Source organism: Glycine soja, chromosome 15 (assembly GCF_004193775.1).
Source record: "Glycine soja cultivar W05 chromosome 15, ASM419377v2, whole genome shotgun sequence".
Classification (NCBI taxonomy): domain Eukaryota; kingdom Viridiplantae; phylum Streptophyta; class Magnoliopsida; order Fabales; family Fabaceae; genus Glycine; species Glycine soja.
This window is the reverse complement of record NC_041016.1, coordinates 46,177,849-46,193,565: the sequence shown is the minus strand read 5'-3', so window position 1 is coordinate 46,193,565 and position 15,717 is coordinate 46,177,849. Positions and strand designations below refer to the sequence as shown.

Here is a 15,717-nt window from a genome sequence, read left to right as displayed (position 1 = left end):
CAAGCCTGTGAGACCTTCCGCTACAATGTTGAAGAGAAAAGGTGCAAGGGAATCACCTTGCCTTAGACCTCTTTTAGGAGTAAACTCCTTAGATGGACTCCCATTAATTAAAATGGATATAGTTGCAGTATTTAGACAACCATTTGTCCATTTCCTCTAGCTTTCACAAAATCCCATCCTTTTAAGCATGTAGTCAAGAAAACCCCAAGAAACCAAGTCATATGCCTTTTCAAAGTCGGCTTTGAAGACCATGCAAGGTTTACTTCTAGATTTGGCCTCAGCTATAGTCTCATTGGCAATTAAAACACCATGAAGAATGTGTCTCCCCTTCATAAAAGCCGTCTGCCTTTCATCTATAAGGTGAGGTAATACAGCAGCCAGCCTCTTGGCCAAAACTCTTGCCACAATTTTATAGACACACCCTATAAGGGAGATGGGTCTATAATCATTGAAAGATTGAGGGTCATTAATCTTTGGAATGAAGGCTATAAAGGAAGCATTAGTTCCTTTTGGAAAGGATCCATTGATATAGAATTCATCCATGAATCTCATGATGTCTGGTTTCAAAATCTCCCAAAAGTGTTTAATAAAATTAAAATTGAAGCCATCCGGGCCAGGGCTTTTGTCCCCCCCACAATCCCAAACTGCAGATTTGATCTCCAATTCATTAAATCTAGACACAAGGCTTTCTTTGTCTCTTAGATCCAGAGAGGAGAAGTAAACACCATCCAGTGTTGGCCTATTAGAACAATCCTCCAAAAATCTGTCTTTGAAATAAAGGACAGCCACATTTTTAACCCTGCAAGGTTCATGAATCCACACACCATCCATGAAAATACCTGGAATAGCATTTTTTCTTCTTTTATGATTGATCAATCTGTGAAAATAAGTAGAGTTGTTGTCCCCTTCTTTTAGCCACTTAATTCTAGCCTTTTGTCTCAACATAGATTCATATGCATAAGCTGCCTCCCACAATTGAACTTGAAGAGATTTCTTGAGAGTGACTTCCACTTGGGATAGAGGTCTGTCATTTAGAACATTCTCCAAAGCATTTAGCTCCTTTTTAATCATAGTAACTTTTCTAGCATTAGCTTCACCATTTGTTAAGCTCCACTGCTTTATGCACTGTTGAGGAGTTTTATTTTATGGTTCAGAACATATCCTCCCCATCCTGGAGTATGATAATTGCCCCACTACTACAGAACAGGCAGGTTGCAGTTTTATTTTATGGTTCAGAACATTTCAAACTTTACAGTGACTGGGTAATTAGGTTAATGGGTGGACAGGCAGGTTGCAGTTTTACTAATTCTGTTGCTATCCATGTGGTGGTATTAAGATGGGCACTGTTATTGTCTATAATTGAAATATAGTGTAATTGTTTTTTTTTCTTCTTAAATTTTGAACCGGCGCTATCATTCTTTGAATGCCATCATCTACCTTTAATGATTCACATCTAAATTGGTCCCTGTTTAATTAAATTAATTAGTTATTGCTTTAGTTTGACTGGATAGAAGTATGATATGTATTATTAAAAAATTGTCAATGAGTTGTTTGATAGAATGACTGAAAAAGGCTTTAAATACACTCTCAGTATAATGTCTTTTGAGAGTCAATTTATCACCATGAAGTGAGAGTCATATTGTTGATAAAAGGCTTTAAATACACTGTGGCTAATTTTTGTATGGTTTTTTTTAGGGCTATCATTTACTACTGCTAATTGGCGTTGCTGCGGAAGCGCTTTGATTATATATTTGAAGCCTCAAAGTCAGGTATTTATATCTTTGATTCGAAAACTAATTTGAAATTGTTGTTGTATGCATTACTGGTATATTTGTAACTTATGCTATGCCTGTCTACATGACCTTTGTTTCATTGGACTGATATCTTTGAAGTATTTACTGTGATTTAAACTCTCAGAACTTGTTCATTGTTAGTGTTGAATGTTTTTGTAATTTTATCTGCTGCCCTTCTCTATATATATGTTGTGACTGTCACTGCCCTTCTCTCTCTCTTGTATTATCTTTTTTTTTATCAGCAAAATTATAATTTGTATTAATAACTATGAGTACCAGAGGTACTAAATATACAAGGTAGAAACCAGCAGACTAGCAGAAGCATAGGTCCTACGAATCAGGTGCCAATCTAAATAGAATACAATAACCCTGCACTGCTACCCTAATCAAAAAATGTTGTTGATAAATTACTAGACCAATAGTTGTAGGGCTGGGCAAAGCCTTTCTCCAGCTGTCTTGTCCGCAAATTCCCTTTTTTTTGCTCAACAAAATTAGATATTATATATATTGAAAACTACCAGTGGTACTAAGATTACATTGGTAGATATAAATGTGCATTTGGTTCCTGTTTTATAACAGAACCACTTACAACAAGCTAATTGATACATAGATTCTGAATCCTCTACAGCCTATTTACTTAACACTTCCTTTAGGTTGGAGGACCACTGATTAAAATGTGTTCCAAAGTCTGTCTCCATATTTCTAAATGGGCAGGCTCCTCCTCTACATCTCCACAAAATGGGCACTGTACCTCATTTAATTATCACAACCTGCCACCTTCTAAGATTCATCCTAGTTGGAAGTCTGTCCCTAATTAGCCTCCAAGCAAAAACCAGTGATTTACTTGGTATTTTGAGCTTCCAAATGTCCACAAAGTCCAAATTCTGATTAGCTCCCATCTGTGCTTCCCATATCAAGTCATATCCGCTTTTTGTTGAGTAGTGTCCAGTTTGATCATGCTTCCAGCTGCACCTATCCTCCCTATTTGGCTGAATCTGTTGCTGTGATAGTTCTCCAAGGAAATTATCTGCCATTTGAATTTCACTATCAAAAAGAGCTGTCCTCCAAGATAGCTTCCACTCCCATCCGCCGTTGGTGTTATTCCCCATATTCATAATGATTTGTTTCTGTTGATCAGAAATTCGGTACAGCCTTGGTTATTTGTCCATTAATGGCATAGCATTATGTGTCCAAGGGTCCTCCCAAAATCTTAACTTCTCCCCACCTCCCACCTTCCAATTTCTTTCCGTTTTGACTACCTGGTTCTGCTGTTGCTGCTGACTTGATAGCAGGTCCCTCCACCAAATAGAGTCTTGGCTTCCTCTAATGCCTTCCTCCAATGCCCTCCAGCCTCCATACTTTGAGACTATGAACTCTGCAGATTATCAACCCCTTCCATTCGCTGCAAGAGTTCCAATATGCTTCTAGCTTTTATCTTAGCTCTATCAGTTCCATTTTCTGACAACTCCTGCAGTGCTGCTTCTGCACCATGTTCTTTCGCTAGTTTTAATTGCAGTGGATCTCCGATGCATAGTGACCACAAGACAGCAGCAACATTCTCTCGATTGCGTGGAGAGCCGGTTCGTATAACCTCAACAACAATATGAATTGGCTTGGTTCTTCAACACAAGTGTCTGTTGTCCTGTATGCAAAGGACAGCAGCAGCAGCATCCTGTATACACACACACAGACAGAAACACACACACACATGCACACACACAGCCACAACCACACACACACACAGAAACACACACACACACACAGCCACACCCCCACACACACACACAACCATACACACACACACACACAGAAACACACACACACACACACACACACACACACACACACAGAAACACACACACACATACACACTGCCAGAAACCCATACACACACACATCCATACACACACACACACACACACACACACACACACACACACACACAAAAACACACACAGCCAGAAACCCACACACACACACACAGCCATACACACACGCACACACACACACAGAAACCCACACACACACACACCCACAGCCATACACACACACACACACACACACACACAGAAACACACACACACACACACACACACACAGAAACACACACACACATACAGTCATACACACACACACACACACACAGAAACACACACACACGCACACACACACACACACACACACGCACACACACACACACACACACACACACACACACACACACACACAGACCCTCATTAGCCCTGTCAGTCCTTCAGCCACTAAGTCAAAGAGTAATGGAGTCAAAGGGTCTCCTTGTCTCAACCCTCATGATACACACAGATCCTCATGATACACACACACACATATACCCAACTACAATATTAAACCATAAGCACCCTTCAAACCCAGCATTTGAAATTAGTTACATAAACAACTGCTGATGTCTATATTCGTCTGTAATTGAATTTGACCTTTTGTATGTTCTTGTATGCGATCAGTGTAATTTGCTATATAAACAACTGTTGTTCATGGTGAGTGAACCTTAGATTCCCGTTTGAGACTGAATGCAATGACTCTTGCGAACAGTTTGCATTAGCCATTGTATTTAGTCTTGAATTGTCCGTTTGGACAGTTTGGGGAGATTGGTATTTTTATGTTAGATTCATTTGTGAAGGTTATTATTATTTTCATTAATTTGATTAAATTTCAGTTCACTGCATTTCAAGTTGTTCTCCAAGTGCATACTTGATTATCGGGAAATTCATTTCACCAATGTCATGTCGTGTACTTGGAGACCAATGTGAAATGCTATCGAAATTTAGTCAAATTTTTGTAAATAATGGTAACCTTGACGATTGAAGCTAACATAAAAGGCAGCTTTCCTAAATGGGATAGGCCCACACCTATAAATAAAAAAGTGAGATTTTCATGCATGGAATTGCGTAGATGGATCGAAGTTGGATGAATGAAAGTCGCATGAGCCCAGAATATGAGGATGGCGTCGAACAGTTCTTGCAATTTTCTTTAGAAAGAGGTCGACCGAATGAAGAAGGAAAATATTATTGTCCTTGCATCAACTGTTTGAATGGAAGACGACAATTACTCGATGACATACGAGACCATCTATTGTGTGATGGGATTAAGAAGAATTACACAATGTGGATATGGCATGGTGAAGTGACAGACATGCAGAGTGGGTCCCAATCTGAACCGTTTGATGTAGAAATGGGAGATCGGTTAGAGAACATGATTCGTGACCTTGGACAGGAGTCTTTCCAGCAAGCACACGCCCCTGTGTATGAAGGATTACAGAGTGATTCTAAGAAGCCTTTGTATGCAGGCTGCAAGAATTCCTTAACCCTGTTGTCTGTTGTGTTAAGTCTGGTTAATGTGAAGGCCAGGTATGGGTGGAGTGACAAAAGTTTCACCTCACTGCTTGAGGTAGTGCACAATCTGCTTCCAGAGGACAACACATTGCCTAAAAGTTACTATAAGGCGAAAAAGATATTGTGTCCGATGGGTATGGAGTATCAGAAGATTCATGCTTGCCCCAATGATTGCATACTGTACAAGCATGAATTCCAAGAAATGTCCAAATGCCCTATATGTGGGACTTCACGGTACAAAGTCAAGGATGAAGAGGAAAGCAATTCTGATGAAAACTCCAACAAGGGTCCCCCAGCGAAGGTTTTGTGGTATCTTCCAATCATTCAAAGGTTTAAGCGTCTCTTTGCTAACGAGGATGACGCAAAAGACCTTTCATGGCATGCAAATGGAAGGATTTCTGATGGAATGGTCCGTCATCCGGCTGATTGCTCCCAGTGGAAGAAGATTGATGGTTTGTATCCGGATTTCGGGAATGAGCCAAGAAATCTTAGACTTGGACTAGCCAGTGATGGAATGAATCCATATGGCACCTGTCGCAACCTACCCTTCGGCGGGAGGGCGACGCGAGACTCGCGGGATGCGTGTTCCACGAAAGGAATACGCGCGGAGTCGCCACCAACGTTTATTTGAGGAAAACGTCGGAAAAACCGGAAAAGACGTGATCTACGAACTTTTTAGTGAAAGGTTCGGGAGTTGTATTTACGCACGGGGAAGGTATTAGCACCCCACACGCCCGTCTCAAGGGACGGCAGCCTTTAATCGAATGTGCAAACATGACTTTGATTTTTATGTTCCCTTTTATGTTCTTATATCCTTTATACCCTTTTTATATTTTCTCTTTTTGTGGTCGACAAGGGTGTTTCCCTTTGCTCCTACGTATTCCTCAATTTGGGATGAGAAAATCATACCTACGTAGTTCTTTTGGAACAAAGTGTTTGGTTAAGTTGTTTTTGTCTTTTTTTGCAAAATATGTTTTTATTGAACAAAAGGTCATTTAAGGTGTTGGACCATTAAACGGTCTTTTGATTTTGAAAGGAGAGGAACGTTAAGGCGTTGGACCATTAACGACCTCTTGTTTTTGAAAGGAGAGAAACGTTAAGGCATTGGACCATTAACGATCTCTTGTTTTTTTGAAAGGAGAGAAACGTTAAGGCATTGGACCATTAACGATCTCTTGGGGTGGTCGACAAAAGCGGGACTTTTGCTCCTACGTATCCTCAATGAGGAACTCAGACCTACGTAGTTCTTTTTTATCAAGTGATTCTTTTTGATTTTAAGAGGTGATCATTTTAAGGCGTTGGACCTTAAAAATGATCCATTTTACTTAGTGAGAAATTGAAATGACAAACTTCAAAAGCCTATTTTTGTGGACGAGCTTGACTAGGCGAGTTGATTTTAGCCTTAATTTCACTTTAGTTGTTAATCAATTCGATTAAGAATGAGAAATCCCAAAGAGAAAACGTCCGATTGATTTTCCGCTTTATTTTACTAAAAGATGTCTTTTTTATTATATTATTTTTTACCTCTTTTTGATTTCCAACGTGGTTACGGCACGACCGAACGGTCGGAATTTATTTTAACCGAAGTTAATGGATAATACAATTCAAACGTTCGGTGGAAATTTATTTTATTTTTAAGTTAAGCGAGAAATGACTTAAGTAAAATGGCTTAAGCACGTCAACAGGGGGTATAAAAAGTAAACAAAACGAGAATAAAAATGCACGAAACACAATGTGGACCACCACGGGCACATAGAATGAATCGAAAAGCTTGGTTCGAGGTACTTACCCGTTGAAGATCGAAGAACGATGAAGAACGAATGAAGAACGTCGAAGAACGGTTAAAACCTTTGCGAGATTCCTCACGGAAAACGTTACGGAAACGTTTCGGAAGCGCCTCGGCTTAGATTTTCTTCACGGAAACAATTTTTCCAAGCAAATTCGAAAGAGAGAGAAGTGCCTAAGGGGCTGGACCCCTTCCTTCTTCATTTCCTCCCCTATTTATAGCAAAATAGGGGAGGTGGTTGCCGCCCAGCTCGCCCAGGCGAGCTCAGCTCGCCCAGGCGAGCAGGGTTGCTTCCTCCAGAAGCAACCGCCTTCTGGAGGAATATTCCAGAGGGCCCAAGTGGGCCTGGGTGCTATTTGCACCCCCATTTTTACTAAGTACACCCCCCTCTGCTGTTTTTTGGTGATTCTTTTTTCGTAAAGTTACGGAAACTTACGAATTTCGTAACGATACTTGTTTTCTTTCCGTAATGTTACGGAACCTTGCGGATTACATAATCATCCCCTTTTTGACTTACGGAATGTTACGGAACCTCACTTAATTATGCAACGATGCTTCCATTTGATTTCCGGTGTGTCACGGAAACTTACGGATTGTGCATCAATATTTTTTATATTTTCCGGCATGTCCTGAAATTTCACAAATCGCCTAATGATGGGTGCCAAGCACCTCACGAGGACCAAAGAATGGTCGCACGTCATCGAGCAAAGGTCCCCGGACGAAATTAGGGTATGACAGTTGCCCCTCTTTACTTGTCTTTTATTGGAGATAAAAGGGAAGTAAAGATAAGACACTAATTTCGTTCCTCTCGATTTGGCGAGAGTCGCAGGTGACCATAAAATCTCCACATGCAAATGACTTGTTGTTCCCAAAATTTCACAAATTGCCTAATGATGGGTGCCAAGCACCTCACAAGGACCAAAGAATGGTCGCTTGTCATCAAGCAAAGGTCCCAAAAATCAGTGTATGACACTAATTTCGTTCCTCTCGGTTGACGAGAGTCGCGGGTGACCATGACTTGTCGCTCCTAGAATTTCACAAATTGCCTAATGATGGATGCCAAGCACCTCACAAGGACCAAAGAATGGTCCATGTCATCAAGCAAAGGTCCCCGAAAATCAGTGTATGACACTAATTTCGCTCCTCTCGGCTGACGAGAGTCGCGGGTGACCATGAAATTTCCGCATGTAAATGACTTGTTGTTCCCGGAGGAACAAAAGGTGCAGAAGACTATGTCAGCCTCTGCATGCTATCAAGCGTTCTGTCTTACAGATAGCAAAAGAATGTTTATACGGATAACCACTCGGGTATTTCCGCGTACCATCGGGCCCGCCGCCTCTGGATGATACAAGGGTGCAGAATGACCAAACTTGGTCTCTGCTTGTCATCGGGCCCGCCGCCTCTGGATGACAAAAGGGTGCGAATAACCGTAAGGTATCTCCGCGTATCATGGGTGCAGAATGACCAAACTTGGTCTCTGCTTGTCATCGGGCCCGCCGCCTCTGGATGACAAAAGGGTGCGAATAACCATAAGGTATCTCCGCGTATCATGGGTGCAGAATGACCAAACTTGGTCTCTGCTTGTCATCGGGCCCGCCGCCTCTGGATGACAAAAGGGTGCGAATAACCATAAGGTATCTCCGCGTATCATGGGTGCAGAATGACCAAACTTGGTCTCTGCTTGTCATCGGGCCCGCCGCCTCTGGATGACAAAAGGGTGCGAATAACCATAAGGTATCTCCGCGTATCATGGGTGCAGAATGACCAAACTTGGTCTCTGCTTGTCATCGGGCCCGCCGCCTCTGGATGACAAAAGGGTGCGAATAACCATAAGGTATCTCCGCGTATCATGGGTGCAGAATGACCAAACTTGGTCTCTGCTTGTCATCGGGCCCGCCGCCTCTGGATGACAAAAGGGTGCGAATAACCATAAGGTATCTCCGCGTATCATGGGTGCAGAATGACCAAACTTGGTCTCTGCTTGTCATCGGGCCCGCCGCCTCTGGATGACAAAAGGGTGCGAATAACCATAAGGTATCTCCGCGTATCATGGGTGCAGAATGACCAAACTTGGTCTCTGCTTGTCATCGGGCCCGCCGCCTCTGGATGACAAAAGGGTGCGAATAACCATAAGGTATCTCCGCGTATCATGGGTGCAGAATGACCAAACTTGGTCTCTGCTTGTCATCGGGCCCGCCGCCTCTGGATGACAAAAGGGTGCGAATAACCATAAGGTATCTCCGCGTATCATGGGTGCAGAATGACCAAACTTGGTCTCTGCTTGTCATCGGGCCCGCCGCCTCTGGATGACAAAAGGGTGCGAATAACCATAAGGTATCTCCGCGTATCATGGGTGCAGAATGACCAAACTTGGTCTCTGCTTGTCATTGGGCCCGCCGCCTCTGGATGACAAAAGGGTGCGAATAACCATAAGGTATCTCCGCGTATCATGGGTGCAGAATGACCAAACTTGGTCTCTGCTTGTCATCGGGCCCGCCGCCTCTGGATGACAAAAGGGTGCGAATAACCATAAGGTATCTCCGCGTATCATGGGTGCAGAATGACCAAACTTGGTCTCTGCTTGTCATCGGGCCCGCCGCCTCTGGATGACAAAAGGGTGCGAATAACCATAAGGTATCTCCGCGTATCATGGGTGCAGAATGACCAAACTTGGTCTCTGCTTGTCATCGGGCCCGCCGCCTCTGGATGACAAAAGGGTGCGAATAACCATAAGGTATCTCCGCGTATCATGGGTGCAGAATGACCAAACTTGGTCTCTGCTTGTCATCGGGCCCGCCGCCTCTGGATGACAAAAGGGTGCGAATAACCATAAGGTATCTCCGCGTATCATGGGTGCAGAATGACCAAACTTGGTCTCTGCTTGTCATCGGGCCCGCCGCCTCTGGATGACAAAAGGGTGCGGATAACCGTAAGGTATCTCCGCGGGCTACCAGCTCTTGAGTCATGGCAACAAAAGGCGGTGTGGTCGACAAAAGCGAGGCTCTTGCTCCTACGTATCCTCCAATGAGGAACTCAGACCTACGTAGTTCTGGATAACTTGTGAGACTTGAAAAGTCTCCATCGGAAAATACTGACATCTCCGGAAAGAGCGCAGATGACCATATTGGTCTCTGCTCGTGAATCACACTTGGGGTCACTGAATGACGAGGTGCGGATAACCGTAAGGTGTCTCCGCGGGCTACCAGCTCTTGAGTCATGGCGACAAAAGGCGGTGTGGTCGACAAAAGCGAGGCTCTTGCTCCTACGTATCCTCTAATGAGGAACTCAGACCTACGTAGTTCTGGATAACAAAAGGTGGATAACTTGTGAGACTTGAAAAAGTCTCGGTGTTTTCTCCACTAAAATGCGAACATGCTTTAGCAAAGAGACAAATATTCCAACTGATTTAGAGCAGCATATGCTTTTTTGAGTGAAAAACAATGCGCCTACCGGGGAAGGAGAGTCTGCTGATGAAATCTCCCATAACCATAAATGAGATTTTGGATGTTAGCATTTCGTTTCTAAATGACCATTTAGAGGAAACACTGGGTTCGACAAAAGTAGAAGAAATCCACTCAAAGTGTATCAATCTCGCACAGGTAAGTGTTTCATCCTAATTCCGAACCATAGATATGTCATGACTTGACTTTGCAAATTATTTCCTATCAAATCAAAAATTACATGCGTGATCATGGATCAATAGGGCTTCCCTTGGGAATGGGTTCTTTTGGTGGTTTCTTCTTTCGGCTTTTGTGTGTTTTTGGCTTTTGATTTTTCTGGCTTTTTCTTTTTCTGTTTTTTTTGTTTAGTGCGAGGCGAGAAAAAAGGGTCGCTAGCGCACGGGATTTTGGTTGGTAATTAAAGGGAGAAGACCATTTTAGGTCGTGGTTTCCTTTCCTTCCTTTTTGTTCATTTGGTGACAATTCTGTATTGTTCAGATATCGTCTGGTCCAAAGACCTCTCTGCACATTTCTTCTGTTTTCTTTCGATCCTTGATCAGGAGCTTTCTTTCCTTCTTTTCTCTTTTTTTCTTTCTCCCATTCTTTGATTGGGAATTTTCTTTCTTTTCTTTTTGCTTTCTCCCACTCTTTGATTGGGAATTTCCTTTCTTTTCTTTTTTTTGCTTTCTCTTTGATTGGAAATTTTCCTTCTTTTCCTTTTTGCTTCCGAGGGTAAGGATTATGGTGAGTCAGGATTTTGGCTCAAGGTTTGTAGAATGGCTAGACATGATACATGTCGGGGTTTGGTTTGGCTCAAGGATAAAAGGGATGCCCCACATTATTTCCATGACACAAATGCAAAAATGATGATTTGGAAACTTTATGCAAAACTGGTCATGCATGCATCTATGCGGACACTCAAGTGTCAAACTTTTATGGTCATGTGATGCTAGGGCTCAGGATTCATTTCCTCCATTTTAAATCAACCCAATGTTTCCAAAATATGTTCTTTTATCAATTTGTGCATTCATTCGAGTCCATTTCGGGCGTCCGGGAAAATCTTCACAGCATTCACCCTTCAGGTGTATACACATTTTTTTTTTAAAAAAACTAGCTATGATCAGCGAATTTTTTCAAAGAAAAGTTGGAAGTGATCTCTTTCAAAAGCATGTTGGTTTTTTTAGCTAGATAACTTATTTTTTTCTTTTTTCTCCTTCTTTTTTTTATCATTATCATTTGTTTATTTCTTTTTCTTGTTTGTTTTTTTTTCTTCTTCTTTTTTTTTTCATGAGGTATTTTGCTACCTAAACATGTGCATATTTTTGTGAGGTATTTTTGCTATATACATGCATATCCAAGGTATCTTGCCACCTAAACATACATATATATGTTTTGTGAGGTATTTTTTTGCTACATACACGCACATCTAAGGTATCTCTCTACCTAAACATACAAATATATATTTTGTGAAGTAATTTTTTGTTTACATACACGCACATCTAAGGTATCTCTCTACCTAAACATACATATATATATTTTGTGAAGTATTTTTTTGTTTACATACATGCATATCTAAGGTATTTTCACTACCTAAACATACATATATATATTTTGTGAGGTATGACTACCTTCCGAGCTTGCGCTTGTTTTATTTAAATCCCCAGGATCATGAGCAACTAGGTGCGTCCTACTATAAAAAGTGATCAAATAACAAGCATAGATTCAAAAGGTACTAGGTTGCCTCCTAGTAGCGCTTCTTTAACGTCTTTAGCTGGACGCCTTATGACTTGTCAGTCACTGACCTAGTACTTTGCTTACCTTTGGCTTTGGATTTGGTAGCCTGCTGGTCGGCCATGTGTCGTAGGCAACGCTCTAACCTTTTTTGCGGATGAGCTGAGGTGAACTCTAGAGGTGGTGGCGGTGTGTCTATTGCCCGCTACCGGCCATCCCAATGCTGCTGTGGTGTTTCGCCCTGCGCCTGCCTGGGGGCGCAGTACTTCTTGATGAAAGCTCGATTAGTAGGGGGCCTGATGCCCTTGCTGGAGGTGACAGGTACTCCGTAGAACTGACAGAGACCCGTAATTAGAGCTTGACAACTCCAAGACCCTGTTGGACTTCTTCGGGTCCACTGGGTGTCTTGCAGGCGCAATCCCTGCAAACAATAGATGAAATCAGAAATCAGTTGAGCGATGTGCATACTTACCTATGATGACGTGACCTTGCCGGGGGGTACGGGCACCCTGTAGGACTGATAGAGGCCCGTAACCAGAGCTGGAAACCCCAGGGCCCTGTTGGACTTTTCCGGGTCCACTGGGTGTCTTGTGGGTGCGATCCCTGCAAACAATAGATGGTATCAGAAATCAGTTGAACTATATGCATACTTACCCATGTCGGGACGACACAGACCAACTGATACTTTTGCAGGGGGAGATTGGCATTGCGGTCGCTGGGCAAAATGTTGCTAAGTAGCAATGTCATCTATATCTTTGTAAGAGTGGTCATATTGGTGCGCATGATCCGAACTCGTCTCTTTGCAGCGGCACGGGTGAAATCTTGCCCCGGTATGCATAGTAGCGGTGTGATAGCCTCCCTCTCTGGTTGTGCTCGCACAGTTGGCCCTCCTCCAATATCAGGGGTGGCCCAGGAACCGTTAAAAGGAAACTACTGGCCCCTTAACCGGAAGGGCAAGTCTCGGTTAAGCATTTAAAGGCAGAGGACCTTAAATTCTTTTAAGGTGTGGATGTCGAGCACACTGAAAATGAGGACACGTAGCCCTCTAAAGGTGAGGGCGTGCAGCCCTCTCAAGGCGAGGAGGTGTAGTCCTCTGGAGGTGAGGGCGTGCAGCCCTCTGCTGGCAAGGATGTGTAGTCCTTTCAAGGTGAGGGCGTGTAGCCCTCTGACGGTGAGGGTAACTAGTACCCAAGGTGAGGACGTGTAGCCCTCTCAAGGCGAGGACATGTAGTCCTCTGGAGGTGAGGGCGTGCAACCCTCTGATGGTGAGGACGTGTAGTCCTCTCAAGGCGAGGACGTGTAGTCCTCTCAACGGTGAGGGTAACTAGTACCCAAGGTGAGGGCGTGTAGCCCTCTCAAGGCGAGGACATGTAGTCCTCTAGAGGTGAGGGCGTGCAGCCCTCTGATGGTGAGGACGTGTAGTCCTCTCAATGGTGAGGGTAACTAGTACCCAAGGTGAGGGCGTGTAGCCCTCTCAAGGCGAGGACATGTAGTCCTGTAGAGGTGAGGGCGTGCAGCCCTCTGATGGTGAGGACGTGTAGTCCTCTCAAGGCGAGGACGTGTAGTCCTCTCAACGATGAGGGTAACTAGTATCCAAGGTGAGGGCGTGTAGCCCTCTCAAGGCGAGGACATGTAGTCCTCTAGAGGTGAGGGCGTGCAGCCCTCTGATGGTGAGGACGTGTAGTCCTCTCAAGGCGAGGACGTGTAGTCCTCTCAACGGTGAGGGTAACTAGTACCCCAAGGTGAGGGCGTGTAGCCCTCTCAAGGCGAGGACATGTAGTCCTCTAGAGGTGAGGGCGTGCAGCCCTCTGATGGTGAGGACGTGTAGTCCTCTCAAGGCGAGGACGTGTAGTCCTCTCAACGGTGAGGGTAACTAGTACCCAAGATGAGGGCGTGTAGCCCTCTCAAGGCGAGGACGTGTAGTCCTCTGATGGTGAGGGCGTGCAGCCCTCTGATGGTGAGGACGCGTAGTCCTCTCAAGGCGAGGACGTGTAGTCCTCTCAACGGTGAGGGTAACTAGTACCCAAGGTCCACCCTTATGAGAAAGCAAGAGATCGACTCATCGAGAGGGCCGGTCATCCCAAATCCACAAGATTTGGACATTAGATGTAGGAAATCTATGCAGTTAACATGATTTTTAGGGATGCAGATGCATGCAACCTTTGTCGTGAAATTTGGTAAATGCGGACTTCATTTGAAACAATGCAATGTAATGGAAAGTTGTACAATGTTCATGACATTCTTTCCCTATTTTGTGATTTTGATTTTGATTTAATTTTTTTGGAAAAACACAGATTGACTGTCCTTTTGAAAGAGGTGATAATTCATGCAACCTCATCCTATCTTTTTTGCAAATCTCTCCGGGAACTCCCTCAGAGTGTATGTTCACTTGAGGCTCATGCACGGTGCCCCTCATTGCCCCAGTGTAAGGCTTTGAGGTACCAATCGTTGCCTTGTTTTCACAACCTCGCAGTGAGGAAGAATGAAAGATGCAGTTGATTCTTGCAAAAAGAATTTTCCAAGGACGAGAAATAGTTGAAGGATCTTTCAGTTGATGGATTAAGTCAAATGACTCCTATGTAGAAGCAAGATGTTTTGATGTCTTGATGATGCTAAAGGATCAAGTGCTTCTAAGTTTTACTCAAGACAAAAATCCAAGAAAATCAAGATATATGATCAAGTTGATCTCTAGAATCTTTAGGAAGAAGTTTCCAAATTGAAAATACAAAAGGTTTGACCAAAGAATTATATCATTTCAAATTGAGATTTTCTCTATGGTAATCGATTACCAGCAGCTGAAAATGTTTATCACAGTCACTAGAAATTTGAATTCAAAATTTATAACGTGTAATCGATTACACATGGATGGTAATTGATTACCAGCAATTTATTCAAATTTTAAAGCCTGTGATCTATTACACAAGTCTTGTAACCGATTACCAGAGGAGATTTTCAGAAAATAATTTCCAAGAGTCACATCTATTCAAATGGTTTATGAATGGCCATCAAAGGTGACTTGGAAACACGAATTTAAAGAGAGTTTTCATTGCCCACAAAGTTTATCCTCTCAAAAGATTAAGAGTTTTTCTGAACTGAACTGTCTTATCCTCTCAAAAAGATTCCTTGGTCAACCACTTGCATATTCAATAAGGAATTTTGATTGGTCTTCATTGTACAATCTATCCCTTTTAAGAGAGATTTCTTCTTCTCTTCTTCTTACTTCTGAAAAGGGATTAAGAGACTGAGAGTCTCTTATTGTAGAGGATTCTTGAACACAAGGGAAGGGTTGTCCCTGTGTGGTTCAGACTTTGTAAAAGGAGTTTACAAAGAGAATGGAAAATCTCAAGTGGGTTTCTTGAGGACTGGATGTAGGCGCGGGAAGTGGCCGAACCAGTATAAATCAAGTTTGCATTCCTCTCTTCCTTTAAACTTCTTTTATTTATTGCTATTTATCTTTTGCTTTAAAGAAGTTTATTTTGAATTGTCTTTTGAGTAATTCATGTTAAGGGTGCATTGTTAATCCAAAAAGAAAGAGTGATAGTTCAATTGGGGAATAGTCTTTGCATCTTAATTCAACCCCCCTTTTCCTTAAGGTAACT

At 42.9% G+C, this 15,717-nt stretch overlaps 1 protein-coding gene across 1 annotated transcript; it reads right to left on the bottom strand.

Moving 5' to 3' along the window:
- Positions 1 to 2,545: 2,545 nt before the first annotated feature.
- Positions 2,546 to 2,902, bottom strand: LOC114386210. Its single transcript, XM_028346187.1, has one exon. The coding sequence runs from the start codon at positions 2,900 to 2,902 to the stop codon at positions 2,546 to 2,548; it is 357 nt and encodes a 118-aa protein (XP_028201988.1).
- Between the last annotated feature and the right edge of the window lie 12,815 nt (positions 2,903 to 15,717).